Raw genomic sequence first — 16,631 nt, 5'->3', positions numbered from 1 at the left:
TACATTTTTTAACTAGAATTTATAGAGCAGATGCTGCCAAGTTATCCTTACATTTGATGGTATATTTGAGGAAGTTGCAAAGAGAAGAGAAGAGTTTTGGCTGAAAGACCCAAATGGGCGCATGCTCCCACACATGCTGTTCCTCTCCCCTCTAATTCCAGCAACACGGAAACCCCGCTCAGATTTTGAAAACCCAATAGGCATTTATGCCAAATTAATAAACCCACAGGAGTGAGGATTGCATGAAGGTCAAGCTTAGGAACAGAGGCCTGGTCGTTCAGCTTTATGTTTTAGCATGAAACATGAGGGTTTCACATCTAATCGTTTGCCCAATAATACTCCTAACATTGGTTGGCTGATCCAAGAAACGTATATTGAACACACGTCATGAACCAGACATGGTGTGGGGCTCAGGGTACAAAGTCCAGTGAGACTCCAGGGAGTTTCTGGGCTGTAGTGGGCCAGGTGTGCGGGCGAGGGAGGGGACAAGAGAGCCAGAGAAGGAGGAGAGGGTCTTGCAGGTGAGGAGGAGGAGACAGCCTTCTCCTGCCCCACCGCTCCCCTCTCCTCTGGCTCCTTGCCCTCCCTCTCTCTATATATGCCCACACCACGTGGTGAGTTAGGAATGAAGCAGAGGTTATACAGGAGGAGATAAATTGTGTATTGCACATGGACTACAAAACAAAGAGCTTTGACGTTGAACTTGGCAGAGCTCTGTCTGGACCTAAAGCAGCTGTAGTCCAGTGGAATTAGCCTGGGATGTGTCCTGGGGAGGATGAGTTTCAGGCAGGTGTTGAAGGTGGAGAGGACATCAGCAAGCCCTCTAAAGGGGAGGATGGGCTGTCTGATGATGGTCCAGAGTGAACCTGAGCTCAGTGGAGTTTGCTGGTCATCACTAAACGGACAGGCCTAGATCCAAGGAGCTGGGAATGCCATTTTTAGGAGGAACGGCTGGAAGGGATCTCTTACCTAAACCTAATGAATATTGGTTATTTAAATTCAATGAGGATTCACAGGCATTTTAAGTGGAATTAAGTTGTCAGGGAAAAAAATTCCACATCACTCAGGGGGCCAGCCCAGTGGCGTGGTATTGAAGTACACGCACTCCACTTCAGTGACAGGGGTTGGCAGGTCTGGATCCGGGTGTGCACCTACATACCACTCATCAAGCCATGCTGTGATGGTGCCCCACATACAAAAACAGAGGAAGATTGGCACAGATGTTAGCCCAGAGACAACCTCCCTCAAGCAAAAAGAGGAAGATCGGCAACAGATGTTAGCTCAGAGCCAATCTCCCTCACCAAAAAAAATAAAATAAAATAAAAATCCACATCTCCCAGCAAATAACCATTCACCCAGATACCCAAAGGGCATATCATGCGAGCACTCTTTGTGTCTAGTTTTTCCTACCTGGACAAATTCATCCTGATGGAGATCGATGTATTGGAAGACCTTCTCTAACAGCCGGGCGGGCGGTGAGGACGGAGAGAACATGCCTCTCTCAAGTAGCAGCAGGAAAACAAGGAGAGACGATGCCTGTGAGCGGGCAACAGAGGAGGGATGGTTTGAAATAAATAAATGCTGTCCCAGGTTTTGGACTTTCGACCCTTCAAACACTTAAAGGAAGTTTGTTACCCAACACAGCTGCTTCCAGTCATTCGGACTCAAATAACAAAAGGTACTAGAATGGGGAGTATATTTCTTGCTACATCTTTACCCAAATGCTTCATTTGCAATGCTAAAGAATTTCAACAAGACAGAAACCAAGTTAACAAGCTTGTGTTTAAACCATCTACTTCAGTTTTTCCTACGAGGCAATCTTTCCGATTGGCTCACTTCCTGTAAAAGGAGGTCAGTGCTCTACAGCCCAGGTGTGAAGGGCAATATTTGTAAGAGAGAGAAGCGTGAGACAACTAAAAAAACAAAACTTCTATGTGTGATTAACCACTTTATTAGAAAAAAACCTACTTTGCAGGGGCTGTTTAAAGTCCTGTGTGGTACTGTGGGATTTGTTTCCATCAGCTCCTGAAGTCAGAGTACTTTACACAGAAACTATAAGCCATGCTGGGATAATAATGTTGGGGCCCAGGGCAGGCCAACCCCAAATATCCCACAATTGCATATTGATTATTTTGAACTAAAGTTACTTGAGAAGCAGAAAGGGCATTCTGACCCTCCTGTCTCTGTTCCCCTGAAAGCAGGAAATCTACCTCCTGTGTGACAGGTGCTCTCCTGCATCCTTCTCAGCAGAGCTGGGGATTCGGGGCAAGAAGCTGCATAAACAAACCTTGTTAGTTTCCTACCTCAGCCTAAACTCTGCTTAAATTCCTCACTATTTACGTACCCTAAACCTAACTTTCTTTGTCCAGTCAATTCTTCACAAATTTATGTTTCTTTGTGTTCAAGATATATATGCTGCCTGCTTTGTTCTCTCTCCAAGCATCATTTCTTTATGGTCTCCAATATGCACATATTAAACTGGGTTTTTCTCCTGTTAATCTGGTCTTGTGTCAATTTTATTACTAGTCCAGCCATAAGAACACAAGAAGAGAAGAAAGGGGATTTTCCCTCACCCCAAAGGTAACAACAAAGGACTGATGGTCATTTAGACGCTGTTGGCCACACTCTCCACCTGGGAAACCCATGGCCCTGGCTCTCACTTTTCCCTCCCACTTCTCTGGGCTCTCTGCTTCTGTCCCTGATGGGTCTCTCCCTTCCCTCACCTATAACTGTGGGACCTGCCAAGACCCCATTCTCCTCCCTGTTCCCTCTCCCTGTGTGTGACCCCTTCCCCATCACCCCTCCAGCCCCATGGTGGGCTCCAGGCTGGGTCCAGAAGAGGTTAAGATTTCCAGTTTCAGAACTAAGCTAATTATCTTCTTCCAAACCAGCTCTACCTTCTGGACTTTTGTACATTTTAACAATAGACTTTACTTTTTAGAGTTATTTTAGGTTTAGGCTGCTTGCTCCCTTGGTCTACAGTTCCAGCACCAACAGAGTCAAGGCGAGAACGCGTGTGTAGAGTAGAAAGAACTACTGAACTCAGTCATAAAATACAAACTAACCCAATTTAAAAATGGGTCATGGATTTGAATAGACATTTCTCCAAAGAAAATAAACAAATGGCCAATAAGCACATGAAAAGATACTCAACATCATTAGCCCTCAGGAAATGCACATCAAAACACAACGAGACAAGAATTCATACCCACTAGGATTAAAATCTGAGCTAAAATCAAAAAGTCAGATAACAACAAGTGTCTGCGAGGATGTGGAGCAATTGGAGCCCTCATCCACTGCAGGTGGTGCAACCACTTTGCAAATCAGTCTGGCAGGTCCTCAAAAGACTAAACAGAATTACCATATGAACCAGCAGTTCCACTCCTTGGTGTATACTCAAAAGAAATGAAAGCATATGTACACAAAAACTCATGCATGGATGTTTATAGCAGCATTATTCACAATAGCCAAAAGGTGGAGATAATCCAAATGACCATCAATGGTGATCAGATAAACAAAATGTAGAACATATGCATACAGCGCAATATTACTCAGCCATAAAAAGAAATGAAGTACTCATACATGCTACAACATGAATGAACCTTAAACACGTTATGCTAAGTGAAAGAAACCAGACACAAAAGACTACATACCGTATCGTCCATTTATATGAAATGTCCAGAACAGATAAATCCTGAGAGATAAAAAGTAGACAGGTGTTTGTCTAGGGCTGAGAAGATGGGGGGAAACGGGAGTGACTGCTAAGGGGTAGGGGAGTTCTTTTCAGGTAATGCAAATGTTCTAAATTGATTGTGGCAATGATTGTACAATTCTGAATGTACTAAAAGCCATTGAATTGCACACTTTAAATGGGCGAATTGTAAGGTATGTGAATTATAGTGCAATACAGTTGTTATAAAAATAATAATCATAGTTGTAAGCACTCATTCAATAATGTAAGTATATTACTGAGTATGAGAAGTGTCTGTCTATAAAGGAAGCTAAGCAGTGGGTGAAATCATGGTGAAAGTGAGCTGCGCTCATTCATGAACGGATTGAGAACTTGGTCCAGTAGATGGTGCCAATGGGCTGTTCCTGAGCGGCCTCTGCCTTGTAATGTGATAGGACTGAGGCTGGATCCAGCTAAGCTGTGTGGGGCAGAGCCAAGAGCTGGGGACTGCCAATAAATCAGGAGGAAAGGACTCCTATAGACCAATAGTGGCAGGAAGATGGAGCTCTGGGCACCCAGGAAAGGCTCTTTGAAATGGAGCAGGTTCTTTTCTGTAGCTGATCCATCTAAATTAATATTTGAACTTTTATTTTTCATTCATTCAATTTCTATTAAAAAATTTCTTGGCGCACCTCTCCAGTGAAAAATAAAAAGGGAAACTTGAAGAAGAAAGGGATGCCACAGGAAAAGAAGGAAAACAGCGATGGTAGGGACTCAGAATATTTCAGATTTCAGGGAGCCACCTCCCTTCCCAATGAGAAGAGCACAGCGAGGGCTGATCTTCCTAGAGGTGTCTGCATGGCTCCCTTTTCTCCCTTGGTTCTTCCCTCCTCTCCCTTTCCCCCCAGGGCAGACGGACCACTGCTGTCCATTCACCATCGGGCCAACAGAGACGGACTCCGGGTGCCAATCCTGCCTTTAAGATCTTGGGTGGGACCCTGGACCATGTCTGCTCTCCTCAAGAGTTCCCCCTGTTTTTTCATCTTCCTGTTTTTTCTCTTGTGTTATAGTCATGCTTGACCTTGAACTAAGCAACCAACAAAAATGGAGGTTTAGAAAAGCTCTTCCTGGCTTTGTCCTTTGCAGAAAGAAGAGAAAGCTGCTGGGGAATGGGAAGCTGATGGCGTGGGCCAGGGAGCAGAGCCAGGAAAGCCCTGGTCTTAGCGTTTTCTTGTGTGTGTGTGTGGGGGGGGGGGGGGGGGTTGGGGAGGGGAAACAGGTAGCCGAGCCCCGTGCTACAGGACCCTCATGGAGGAAACCCCACCTGCTCCACAGGCTCCTGCTAATTCCAGCTGGTTGTCCTTAGACTTGGAACATAACTTCCAAGTGCTCCTGCACCGTCTTATTTTTAAATACTTTAACTTTTAGGACTTCTCCAGGTCACGTGCACATCCTCTGCAGTGTGATCACCCCCATCCTGTCCTTCTCCCATCAATTCAGCTCCACTTTCTTAGAGCCTTCCTTCCCACCGCTGCCCAGGTCTCCCTCAGGACGCAGGACGTGGCCTCAGGCTCATTCTCCTCTCTCCCAGCTCTGGCCAACGACTGAAGAAAGTTAGATCACCTGTGTGCTTAGCCGACAGTGACCTTGAAATTGCCATGGGCTGCCTTAACTGCTGACACTTCTACCTCCTGATGTGAAAACAGCAGGCACCCCAAAAGGAGGCCAGGAGTGCGGTGAGCTGTTGACACATCCCACTCCTGCACCGACCGCTCTTGTTGTTTGCTTCTGAGTTTGAATAGAACAAACAATAGAAAATGAAAGCATTCTTACGGAAAATAGTATGTAAGTTCCTCAAAAAATTAAAAATAGATCTACCATATGATCCAGTGATCCCACTTCTGAGTATATACGCAAAGGAAATGAAAACAGAATAGTGAAGAGACATCTGCTCTCCCATGTTCATTGCAGCATTATTCACAACAGCCAGGACATGGGAACAACCTAAGTGCCCGTCCCGGGATGAATGGATGAAGGTGTGGTATGTATATGCAATGGAATATTATTGAGCATGAGAAAGAAGGACATCCTGCCATTTGTGACACATGGATGGTCCTTATGCTAAGTGAGATAAGTCAGACAGAGAAGGACAAATACGGTACGATATCACTTATATGTGGAATCTAAAAAAGCCAAAGTCGTGAAAACAGAGTAAAGTGTTGGTTACCAGGGGCTAGGGGTCAGGGGGATAGGAGAGATGTTTAAGGGTAAAAATTGGCAGCTAGTAGTAAATAAGCCCTAGAGAGCTAATGCACAGTACAGTGAATATAGACAATAATATCGTATTCTCATCATCAAACTTGTTAAGAGACTGGAACTTAATTATTCCAACCACTAAAAAGAAAGGATAATTACTTGACGTGATGGAGGTGCTAATTAGCGATCAATGGCAATCATATTATAATACATAAATGCGTCAGATCAACACGTTGTACACCTTAAATTTGCACAATGTTATATGTCAAACATATTTCAGTAAAAAGAAAGAAAATGAAAGCCTTCTTGCCTCCCACCGCACAGAGCCTGGGGCCAAGCGTGGCTCCTCCCCAGCGCGCTCGATGGCTCAACTGAGAAATGTTAGTGCCGGCACCGCGGAGCTCAAGAATCCCACTTACCACTGGCCTAGAGTCCGTGTGACTGGTTTTACAGAGGATGCTCTGCCCCGTGTCTGCTTTGATGAACGGTTACAATACAGAAAAAATCCTTTATTGGCCTAGTTTATCTCACCATGATGGTATTAAAAATAAAACCCGAAAACCAAAAAGCAGGTTTTTCTGGATTCCGTGAATTCCCCTGCAGGTGCTGGCCCAGCCAAGCGATTGCTGCAGAGATTAATGAAGTCTGGCAGCTGGGGGTGAAGAAGGAGCCAGGAGGGCGTGGCCTTCAGGGGGCAGCCGGGCCTCGCTGCGGGGGAAGGGAGCCGCTTCAAGGAGCAGAACCCCCCAGAAAGTCCCAAGTGCTGGGAGCCGTGGCTACATCATTTGATCGGCTGTTTGACAGGGTCCAGCCGATTAACGCCGAGGGGTGCAGAATAACTGGCCAGCCCCTCACATAGTTCTGAAACCTGTGCTGCTTCTAATTGCCCTTCATTCCTTTTCCTTTCTTAACCTCCAGTTTTCACTCCTTTGGGTGGCTGCTTGGGAGGCACTACCTCCTGGGAAAATTAGATATCGTAAGAGAATGTGACCACCTGCAGGTAACTTTCAAGATATTCTTCGGTTAATTATTGGAGGAGCACACAGTCCTATTTGAGGCAATCAGAAAGGAATCCTGCCCAGATAAGATGTCGAATTAGGTTTATGGCCTCTGTCTGGTTAATGTTTCCTTCTCCCTCCAGTTCTTTGTCTAAATATATATATGCATCGTCCTTCTAAGTTTGTTGGTTAATTGGATGATCAAGAAGTATCTATATATTATTCTTGACCTTCTGCTTTCTGTTAAAATGTTATAGAGGTTTTCTCCTAAAAGCAATAAATAATAAATAATTGATGAGTAGAAGGGCCGAGGGGTGCAGGGATGCCCCTCGGTGAAGAATGGCCGGCCGACACCCCTGATATTTTCTGAATTATATGCATGCTTTCTATCAAGGTTATGTGTATACTTATTTCTCTTTTTTATTCTTGAAGATATATAGTTTAGCTTAGCTTTTCAGCCCTTTACTTTACTAGCAATATGATACTTTCTCCGGCAGTGTACTTAAGGGACTGTTAGCTCTACAATCTAAAAGACAAAGGAATGCTTCCACCCCCTAAAGGGCACGAAAAAGTAAAGATGTTTAACTGCCCGCTGAGAATGCAGATAGCCCTGGGGATAAGACACCCTGGAGTCGCCTTTTGTTCCCATTAACCATCTACACTAATGGCGTAAATGATTGAGGGAGGCAGGGATGGCTCCACCAGGATGTAACCAGACGGACTGCTGTCCTGTCCGGAGGCCTGGACCTTCTCTCTTTGATTTAACTTTACCATGAATCACAACAGACGCCTAGGTACCTATCTCCTTTAGCTTAGAGACAACAAACACTAGTTAATTGCGGAGAAGACTACCATTAACCTTATGCTCTATAGAATAGAATGCTAATAAATATTCTTGTGCTCGTTTTTTACTTCCTTATCTCTCTGAGAATATTTGTAAAACTATTTCTGTACTAATCCTGAAAAATATATAAATGACACTTGTGCACAGTAAAGTCGGACTTGCTAACACCAACCCAAGTCTCACGTCCCCTTTATTTCCCCCTCACTCATCGTGCCGACGCTGTCCATCCCTCAGGAACCTGGACTCCGCCGGGACGGGACCCCGGCACCCAAGAACTGCGAGTTTCTCCACCCTCTTCCAGCCGGGTCTGAGCGCGACTTTGACCCCAAAGAAGAGCTTAGCCTCCCTAAGGCCAAGCTTATCCTCCCTCAGGAGGGCGGAGGTCAACAGCTCCCGGGGATGGGGATGCTGAGCGCAGGCGCCAGCCCAGGCTGAGGGGCACCGGCTCTGAAATGGCGCAGAGCGCTCCCAAGTGCCATCAAGAGGAGGCAGGAGCGGCTGTAGGCGCAGCATCGGCCCTTCGGAGGCCCGAGGCTCTGCGCAGAGCGGTCCATCCTGGGCGGCGGACAGCTGGTCTTCCCCCCGCAGAGGAGGGAGCGGGCTGTCCATGCAGGCCACGGGCAGGGGGAAGGCTGGCATTGTCAGCGTGTGATGTCACCTCAGAAAGGACCCTTGTGACCCTTTTCATTCCCTCCCGTCAGGCCAGGGACCTGCGTCTCTCCCAACATCAGCCAGAGAGACAGCCCCGGCTTTGCAGGACTCTCAGGAGTCAGGGAGGCGGAGCTGACAGAGCTGGTGGGACTGGTCTAGCCAGCAAAGGAACCAAAATGGAGATATCACCAGAGAATGCATGTCTTTTTCTAGAAACCTGTAGTTAGCTAGATACTGTTTTAGATGTTATCTTATAGAGTCTCAAGCTCGCAGCAAACTTGGTTTGACTTCAAAGCTTGGGGCTTTAGCTGTCCTTCACGACTGGGAAGCAAGATCCAAGGGATAAAGGGAAGGATGAATTCCAGGCTTGGCCACGTCCTGGAGCAGCACCGCAGGCTACACTCTGTTGTGAACAAAGTCCAACAAATGAAAATTCAGGAACAAGAGCAGTTTCGAGGAGAGGGCAGGAGCATTTCCATCCCTTCATGTTAGTGTCCTGTGGCTGCTGCAACAAAGTACCGCAAAGTCTTTTTTTCTTTTTCTGTCTTCTCTCTGCTCCCTGGGTGAGTTCCTCAGTCCTGTCTTCCAGTTCGTCCTTCTCTCTTGGACTGTGGCCCGTGAAGAATTTACATGAACTGTTGAGTTTTTCAATGACTAGTTTTCACTTTCAGTATTTCTAATTAGTTGCAGTTCACATCCGTCTTTCTCAACACTCATATGCCTGCTTATGTTTTACAATCTCTTCTCTTCTTTTTTTTGAGATTGGCACCTGAGCTAACAAGTGTTAGCAATCTTTTTCTTTTTTTTTTTTATTCTTCTCTCCAAAGCCCCCCAGTACATAGTTGTATATTCTAGTTGTAGGTCCTTCTGGTTGTGGCATGTGGGACGCCACCTCAGCGTGGCTTGACGAGCAGTGCTAATGATGTGGATTAAGGCTGCCCCAGATAGAGAAGCCCAAGGTGACCTGGCCTACATGCCAAACTATATGACCCAGTGGACTTTTTTTATGGTATGAATTAGGACTGCCCCAGGGAGAGAAGCCTGGGGCATCCTCACCTGCATGCCGATCTATATGGCCAGATTCGTATCTAAAGTTATATAACCGCACAATAACCAGACCCCATCTGCACTGAAATCATTTAATGACTTTTTACATCATCTTTTCTTTTTTCCAGTAAAAATAAGTCACGTACCCATGCCTTAGAAATTTAGCCCTAACCCTCAACTCAGAGCAGCAGGAGCTCTGACTGCCCATGGGTCCTGTCCCCATGCAGCAGCAGCAGGAGCTCTGACCGCCCGTGGGTCCTGTCCCCATGCACCAGCTCTGCCTGCCCATGGGTCCTGTCCCCATGTCAGCGGGGGCAGCAGCAGGAGCTCTGACTGCCCGTGGGTCCTGTCCCCACGCACCAGCTCTGCCTGCCCATGGGTCCTGTCCCCATGCCAGCGGGGGCAGCAGCAGGAGCTCTGCCTGCCCATGGGCCCTGTCCCCATGCCAGCGGGGGCAGCAGAAGCGGCGGCAGCAGAAGCTCTGACTGCCCATGGGTCCTGTCCCCATGCTATTCCACACTATTCTCTAAATAAAAGAGCACTACTGCCAGATCTTAAGAGTCTAAGAAATCTTTCTTTCGACTCCTCGGCTCACTGAACCCGCATCACTAGGTCTGCGCCCAGGATCCAAACCAGCGAAACCCTGAGCCACTGAAGCAGAGCGTGTGAACCTGATCCCTTGGCCACGGGGCCGGCCCCTCTTACTCTTTTGTATGAGTGGTACTCCTTCATTTATGTCTTTTGTTGTTGTTGTTGTTAGAGTGGCAACTGAGCTAACAACTGTTGCCAATCTTCTTTTGTTTTCTTTCTTCTGTTTCTCCCCAAGACCCACAGTACATAGTTGTATATTTTAGTTGTGGGCCCTTCTAGTTGTGGCATGTGGGACACCATCTCAGCGTGGCCTAACTAGCAGTGCCATGGCTGCGCCCAGGATCCGAACCAGCGAAACCCTGGGCTGCCAAAGTGGAGTGTGAGAACTTAACCACTTGGCCATGGGTCTGGCCCCCTCATTTATGTCTTGATGATTCTAAACATTCTTCAATTGTATCCATTTTAAATATGTTCTACTCTTTGCATTTCAGTAGCAGTAAACCCACCTCCCAATTAATTTTGTGGGCTATCATTCTAATTGTTAATCTTTCTTATGTATTTCAGAATTTTAACGGGCAGGCTCAAGTTAAAATGTCAAGTTGAATGACAGGTGTTTTATTCTCCCTCTCTGTAATGATTTGTGCCTAGAAATGTGAGGTTACCTTTGCCTAGTGTTTCAGGATGCCCAGTCTGGGACCAGGTCTTAAGTTGGTGGCTTAGCATTCCCAAACAGTGTGCAGTGGAGGGCTGGGGCCGTGTCACCAGCAGGGAGATTCACTCAGTCTCTCAGTTTCCTGCAATGGTGCTGGCTCCCGCTGCCCTCTGTGCCTGGGTGCTTTTGGTCCCAGTTACCCTGCAGGAGTCTCAGTTCTAGATGCCAAGGCCTGTTTTGCACCCAGAGTCCAGTGAAGCTGCAGTTTCAGCCCCTGTTCACCACTATATGCTTCTGTTTTGTTTCTATTCAGTAGAAATATTTATTATGTTTTTGAGTCTATGTTTTTTAAATTAAAAATGTAAAGTATATGTAATTACATTGTTTGAAGTGGATGGGGGAGTTTAAGAGGGAACTCTTGCTGAATCTTGATTTGAAGTCCCTACAGTGATTTCACTTCCCAGAAGGCAGTCACTGCACATGCCAGCCTCAGTATGCAGTCTCCACACGCACACTCCTTGGAAACATGCCCCACGGCCAACTCTCCCAAATAGAGGGGGTAGGGTTAGCAGGGAGAGAAGAAAAAGCTCCCTGAAAAGCTTATGTGCTCTGATCACTGTACCTTGAAAGGCATAAATGGCCGTATCCTGGATATCTTTCACCTCCCTGGTCCTCAGACCAGGACATGAGCTGACTAATAACTGTGGACCCAGCACTGTGAGCTCAGGATCCAAACTAAGATGCAAGGTCTGTAGGGGCATTGGGCTCCCTGTGATTGCCCCAGGGCGGCGCTCCTGCAGAGTTGCATGGCCTGCAGTGCAAGGTGTGTAGTTAGGTAACCAGGGGCCCCAGGCAAACTGTAAAGCTGAAATCTGTTAGTACCAAGGACTCGCAAAGCCCAGGGCACTCACGCTGCTCCTGGACTGTGCAGGGTCTTCCTCCTTATTCCATATTCTTTGGGGGAGCTCACCTGTTCATACCTCCCCCTCACTTCTCCTCTCCTTTCACAAAGTCCCCATTCGCCGGGGGTATTCTGAATCCCATCCCTTCGGGGGTCGATAGGGGATAACTCCCCCAACTTTATGTGCTACTGGCTGCTGGAAGCTGAGTGTGGTCTTTTTCAGTGCTGTGCATGCATCTAAAAGGTGCCTCTGCTCCAACCAGAGTGCTTCTGGATGGGGAGGATTGTAATCACTTGAAAGGGCGATTGAGATGGTGGACACTTGAGGCGCTATGGGGGCCACAGGGGAAGAGGTGCTTTGGGGACTGAAGTCCCTCGCATCCTGGTGTGTAGGAGTTGCCTACCGTCCTGCGATCAGGGCTGGGATGGAGTTCCTCCTCATGGTTCAATTCTGCCCGCCCCGGCATCTCTCCTATCGGCCCAGAGACAGCAAGACCGTTTGTCTTGTCTGGGCTCTGTCAGAGAGACGATATGACCATAGCTCCCTTCAGGCAGGAGATCTGTGCCTGATGCCCGACAGGGTCAAAGAAAGCATCCGGGAGGACTGGGGCTGACTCACACACCCCATCTCTTCTCTCCTCCTGTGACCTCGCCAGGAGCCCAGCTACCGGCACCAACTACTCAGCAACTCAATGCTCATGTTTTATAAAATATGTCTGCTTAAAAATAGTTTCCAAGATCTTATTGGTAACTTGAGACCTTAAAGTTATACTGTTAAGTTAAATGATGAATGCTCATTAAACATCCAGATTATTTCTAAATAAGATGAAATACTGAAACGTTAATTTCGAAACATGTTTATCTACTTTTGGCTTCTTATTATAGAGAAACTAAAGATATTTGAGTCTGTTAGTAAATATATTCTCTCACCACACTGAAAATAAATTGTACTGTGAGGAAGCACATGCCTCTAGAAATTGTGAAAGGATGTATTCATAAATTTGCTAACCTACTATCAAATGTCGTTATGTAACAACTAGTACACGATGCTTACCTCCTAGTTTTCACTAGATATTAAAGTTACTAAGGTTTAAGAATTCTAATCCACATATGTAAGTGAGATTACTAGGAATAATCAAGGTAAAGAAAAAAGCTCTATATACAAAATATGCAAGGAAAGTAAGATGTGTTTTTGGTAAGAAAAGGTATAAGACATGAAGATGTATTCTTGGTAAGGGAAAAGGAGAGTAATTTTGTCCTAGTTTAGAGATAATTTAAAGGTTGTTTCAAAATTTAAAAAACACTTGAATAAGGGATAAAACTAAATGCATATAAAAGTTGGGAAAAGAGAGAGAGAAAGATAGAAAAATCTTACGTTGTGTGGTCAAGCTGGCTAAAATTACAAGAATTTATTATTAACCTTTTTCCTAAAAAAGAGTTTTATATCAACAGTTTGCCTATGCAAAAACTACAATTTAATATCCTTTCTCTTTTGAAAGGACAAAGCTTTCTTAGATTATTGTGAAAGGCTTTTCTTTACTCATTGAATAATCTGCCTAGAAAGCAAAAACAGAAATTAAATAATTTCCTGTACTTCATATTAACTTGATCAGGTCTTTGATTACTTAAGAAAACCAAGTCTTCTCAATATTAATATAACTAATTTTTTTTTACAACTATATAATTTCTAGAAATTTATATAATTTTTGAAATATTTATGTTAGTAATATACACCTATACAAATATAACCTAAAGAAGGTTAAACACCACTTTTATTTGACAATGCTTCACATGTAATTTAACATATCAAATAAGCCTAATTAGTTTAATATTGTTCTTTTTATAAGGAGAGAAAAAAATCTTTGAGGTTTTCCAAGGGCCCCCTAAAAAACTCCCAAAGTTGGTTCCAGCTCAAAAAGACTTTATTTAGAATTTGACCTTGGGAGGTTATCAAAAGTGTCAAAAGGCTTAAAATACTTGATTAAATACGACCACAGGTCACTGTGAAACAATACTTGGTTATCCATTTAACCAAAGTGACAATTAAAAAATGTCAAAATGGACTCTCACGGAGCCATTTTAAAATGGAGTCGGAGCTGCCTTTCCAGAGAAACTGCCTTGCTGTCTTGAACCTTGCACTGGGCCAAACCTTTGGACTGGGCCAAAACCACCACTGTTTTATAACTAACTGTTTGAGAAGTTACCAGAGAAACGGACATCCTGATCACAAGACTGAGGTTTACGGACTTTCTATTTGAAGATAGAATCAGTAACCAATTATGTGCAGCCAGGGACCACTCAGCTTATTGACACCTGTAGAATATTTTTTTCTCTTTCCTCTTTCAACTTGTGTGATTATCCCCTTCCTCTTCTCACAGAAACCCCTGCTTTCACCCTGTAATCAGGACATTATTTGGGCTTCTGCCTGAATTTGCGCTCCCCAAATTTCAATTCTTTGATCCTGAATAAGTGTTTCGTCTCTTCAACTGGGTTCTTTTTTTTGAAGGTTGACACCGGATTCCACCATTCACCCAGAGTAACTGTATTCCAGGCACTACACAAACTATTTGAAAATAATGCTACTTAATTGCAAGAATATGCAGCCACCCAAAGCATACTGATAAAGTATGTGCAAGCAGCACATCCCTCAGGCGGAGCCAGTGATCGCCTAAGAAGAGCATGTCTGTCCCCGCAGGGCATCTGCTCTCCTCACCTGGCTCAATGGCAGAGCACACGCACTCTTTAGGCAAATGCAAGTGTAGCACTCTGGTCCCCTAGACTCTTGACGCAGGAGGGTCTACTAACCATTCTTCCTAGTTTGAGAACCATGGGGCTGGAACTCTGTAGCCTCTAGCAATTACCCTGGACCTCAAAGGACAGTGGAAGAGGAGGTCTCATCAAGGCTGTCAGCCAGTCACATTAAATATCTCTCTGCAAATTGCTTGCCTGTGCTCCCACCCCTCCCCCAGAAGGAAGACAAGGCTGTTATAGTGATCGATTCACATCTAGAAAACAAAGATGCCTCAGACATTCATTCCGTTTGAAGGCAGAAGAAACAATGTATCTCATATGCACAGATATGGGATGACACAGTGTTACGGCCTGCAAACATAGGTCCCTTACCTGCCACACAAGAGGGGCCAAGTAAAAACTGGAACGCCAGGTTTACGTCAAGGAAAGGGTTTTTATTTCAGATGATATCAGCTGGGAGATGAGAGTAAGCCCTCAAATTCATCTTGTTTCATTTCGTCTCCCTGACAGATGGGAGGCCAGGGGTTTTAACGATTTGTGAGGAATATGGCTGCTTGTAGAGAGTAGGGGTGGGCAGTCAGTGGCCTTGCTGGTCGCAGCTTTCCCACCAGCTTGCATTCTGCCTTGGGACACTGCTTGTAGGAAGGAGGACAAGACGATAAGGGAATTTGCAGTGGATGACCTTGGCTGTTTGTTTCCATGGTGGGTATTGGATTCTGGCGCCAGGAAGCCAGGGAGTAAGCAGGGATTGGGAGCTTTGGTTTCAACCCCATATAGGCTGGGTTTAATGTAGGGAAACTGATATCAGGGCCAGTTTCAGTAGTGGCCTGGAAGTCATTTGATGCTATTGAAGGCCATCAGGGCTGGCTCAAGCTGTGTGTGACAACCCAGGTACTTCACTGGGTGCATGTGGAGGATGTCACCTTTGAGAGGAGGCAGATGCATATGCCCAAGGCCAGCAGAGCTGAGACAGAGGCGGCATGAATATACCCTGTTACTTGAACAGGTGCCAGAGCCTCTGCTCTGTGGCTGTGGCCCCGCGCTAGAAGCTGCCGTGAGCCGGGCAGCACTGCAGGCTCTCCGTTCATCTGCTCAGGCTGCCATAACGACGTCTTGCAGACTGGGTGGCTTAAACAACGGAAACCTAGTCTCCCCCTTTGCTGGAGGCTGCAAGTCTAAGATCAAGGTGTTGGCAGGGTTGGTTCCTTCTAAGAGCAGTGAGGGGGAATCTGTTCCTGGCCTCTCTCTCTTGGCTTCTGGGGGTTGCTGGCAATCTTTGGTGTTCCTCATTTGTGAAAGCATCACCTGGTCTCTGCCTTCATCTCCACGTGGCCTTCTCCCCGTGTGCATGTCTGTGTCCAAATGTCTCCCTTTCATAGGGGCATCAGTCCTACTGCATGAGGACCTGCCCTACTCCAGCAGGCCTCATCATAACTAATGACATCTGCAAAGACCCTATTTCCAAATCAGGTCACATTCTGAGGCACTGGGAGTTATGACTTTGATAAATAAATGAAAAGCAATAGCATATGTTGGAATATATGAGGAAACCATTTGGTTTAAAACTAATTTGGCCTGACCTTGTTTTTCCAAAAGGGGCTGTACATCTGCTTTAAACATTTACTATGTCCCAAAGACAAGAATGATGCCCTTAAAGGCAGGGATACAACTTCCCCCCATATCGGCATTTCTTTAAGGATAAACATCTCTTCCTGGGAACTAAGGATTAATTACTGACCTGCTGTGCTCACCTTGTGACCGCTGACCTGCTGACCACCGATCTGCTGTGCCACCTAAGCATCTTGTGACTATTGTAAATGGGACATTCCTATTATATGTGATATATGCTCTTTGTTCCAAGATGGTATATAACCACTCTGTACATCCCACTTTTTTGGTGCCCTTCCTTCCTTAGGGAAGGAAAGCCCCGGGCTAGTCCTCAGATTTGGCTCATAACAAGCTCACCCCAATTTTGATTTACAGATTGATTATGGATTATTTGCATCAACAACTTCAATATACAAATGTTGGGGGGGGGGGGGGGGTGGTACACAATTCAACCCCTAACAGGTGTGAGTCTCCAAATCACCTAGAGAGAACTTTCAAAACATACCAGGCCTGTGAGTACAAATCTCTGAGGGTTATCTCTGGGCAAGTTAGTCCCTGATCTCTCCCACACACAAGTTTGGGGCCACAGGACCATCTGCCCCAAACATCTGGGTTGAAGTCCATACTGTTCCCTCTTGGGTAGGGTTTGGCCATGACTGTCT

The 16,631-nt window shown here is 45.7% G+C and overlaps 1 protein-coding gene across 1 annotated transcript in view; it reads right to left on the bottom strand.

The window, feature by feature from the left end:
* The window catches only part of CNDP1 (carnosine dipeptidase 1), a 46,724-nt gene extending 38,317 nt beyond the window's left edge, over positions 1-8,407 (bottom strand). The window contains 3 exon segments of the mRNA XM_070630317.1: positions 1,411-1,536; positions 6,346-6,398; positions 7,987-8,407. Of these exon segments, the coding sequence (XP_070486418.1) occupies positions 1,411-1,536; positions 6,346-6,398; positions 7,987-8,407 (600 nt within the window).
* Between the last annotated feature and the right edge of the window lie 8,224 nt (positions 8,408-16,631).

The sequence above is a fragment of the Equus przewalskii genome, chromosome 7 (assembly GCF_037783145.1).
Source record: "Equus przewalskii isolate Varuska chromosome 7, EquPr2, whole genome shotgun sequence".
Lineage (NCBI taxonomy): Eukaryota > Metazoa > Chordata > Mammalia > Perissodactyla > Equidae > Equus > Equus przewalskii.
Note: the sequence above shows the minus strand (reverse complement) of the source record. Positions and strands in the feature narration are given on the sequence as shown.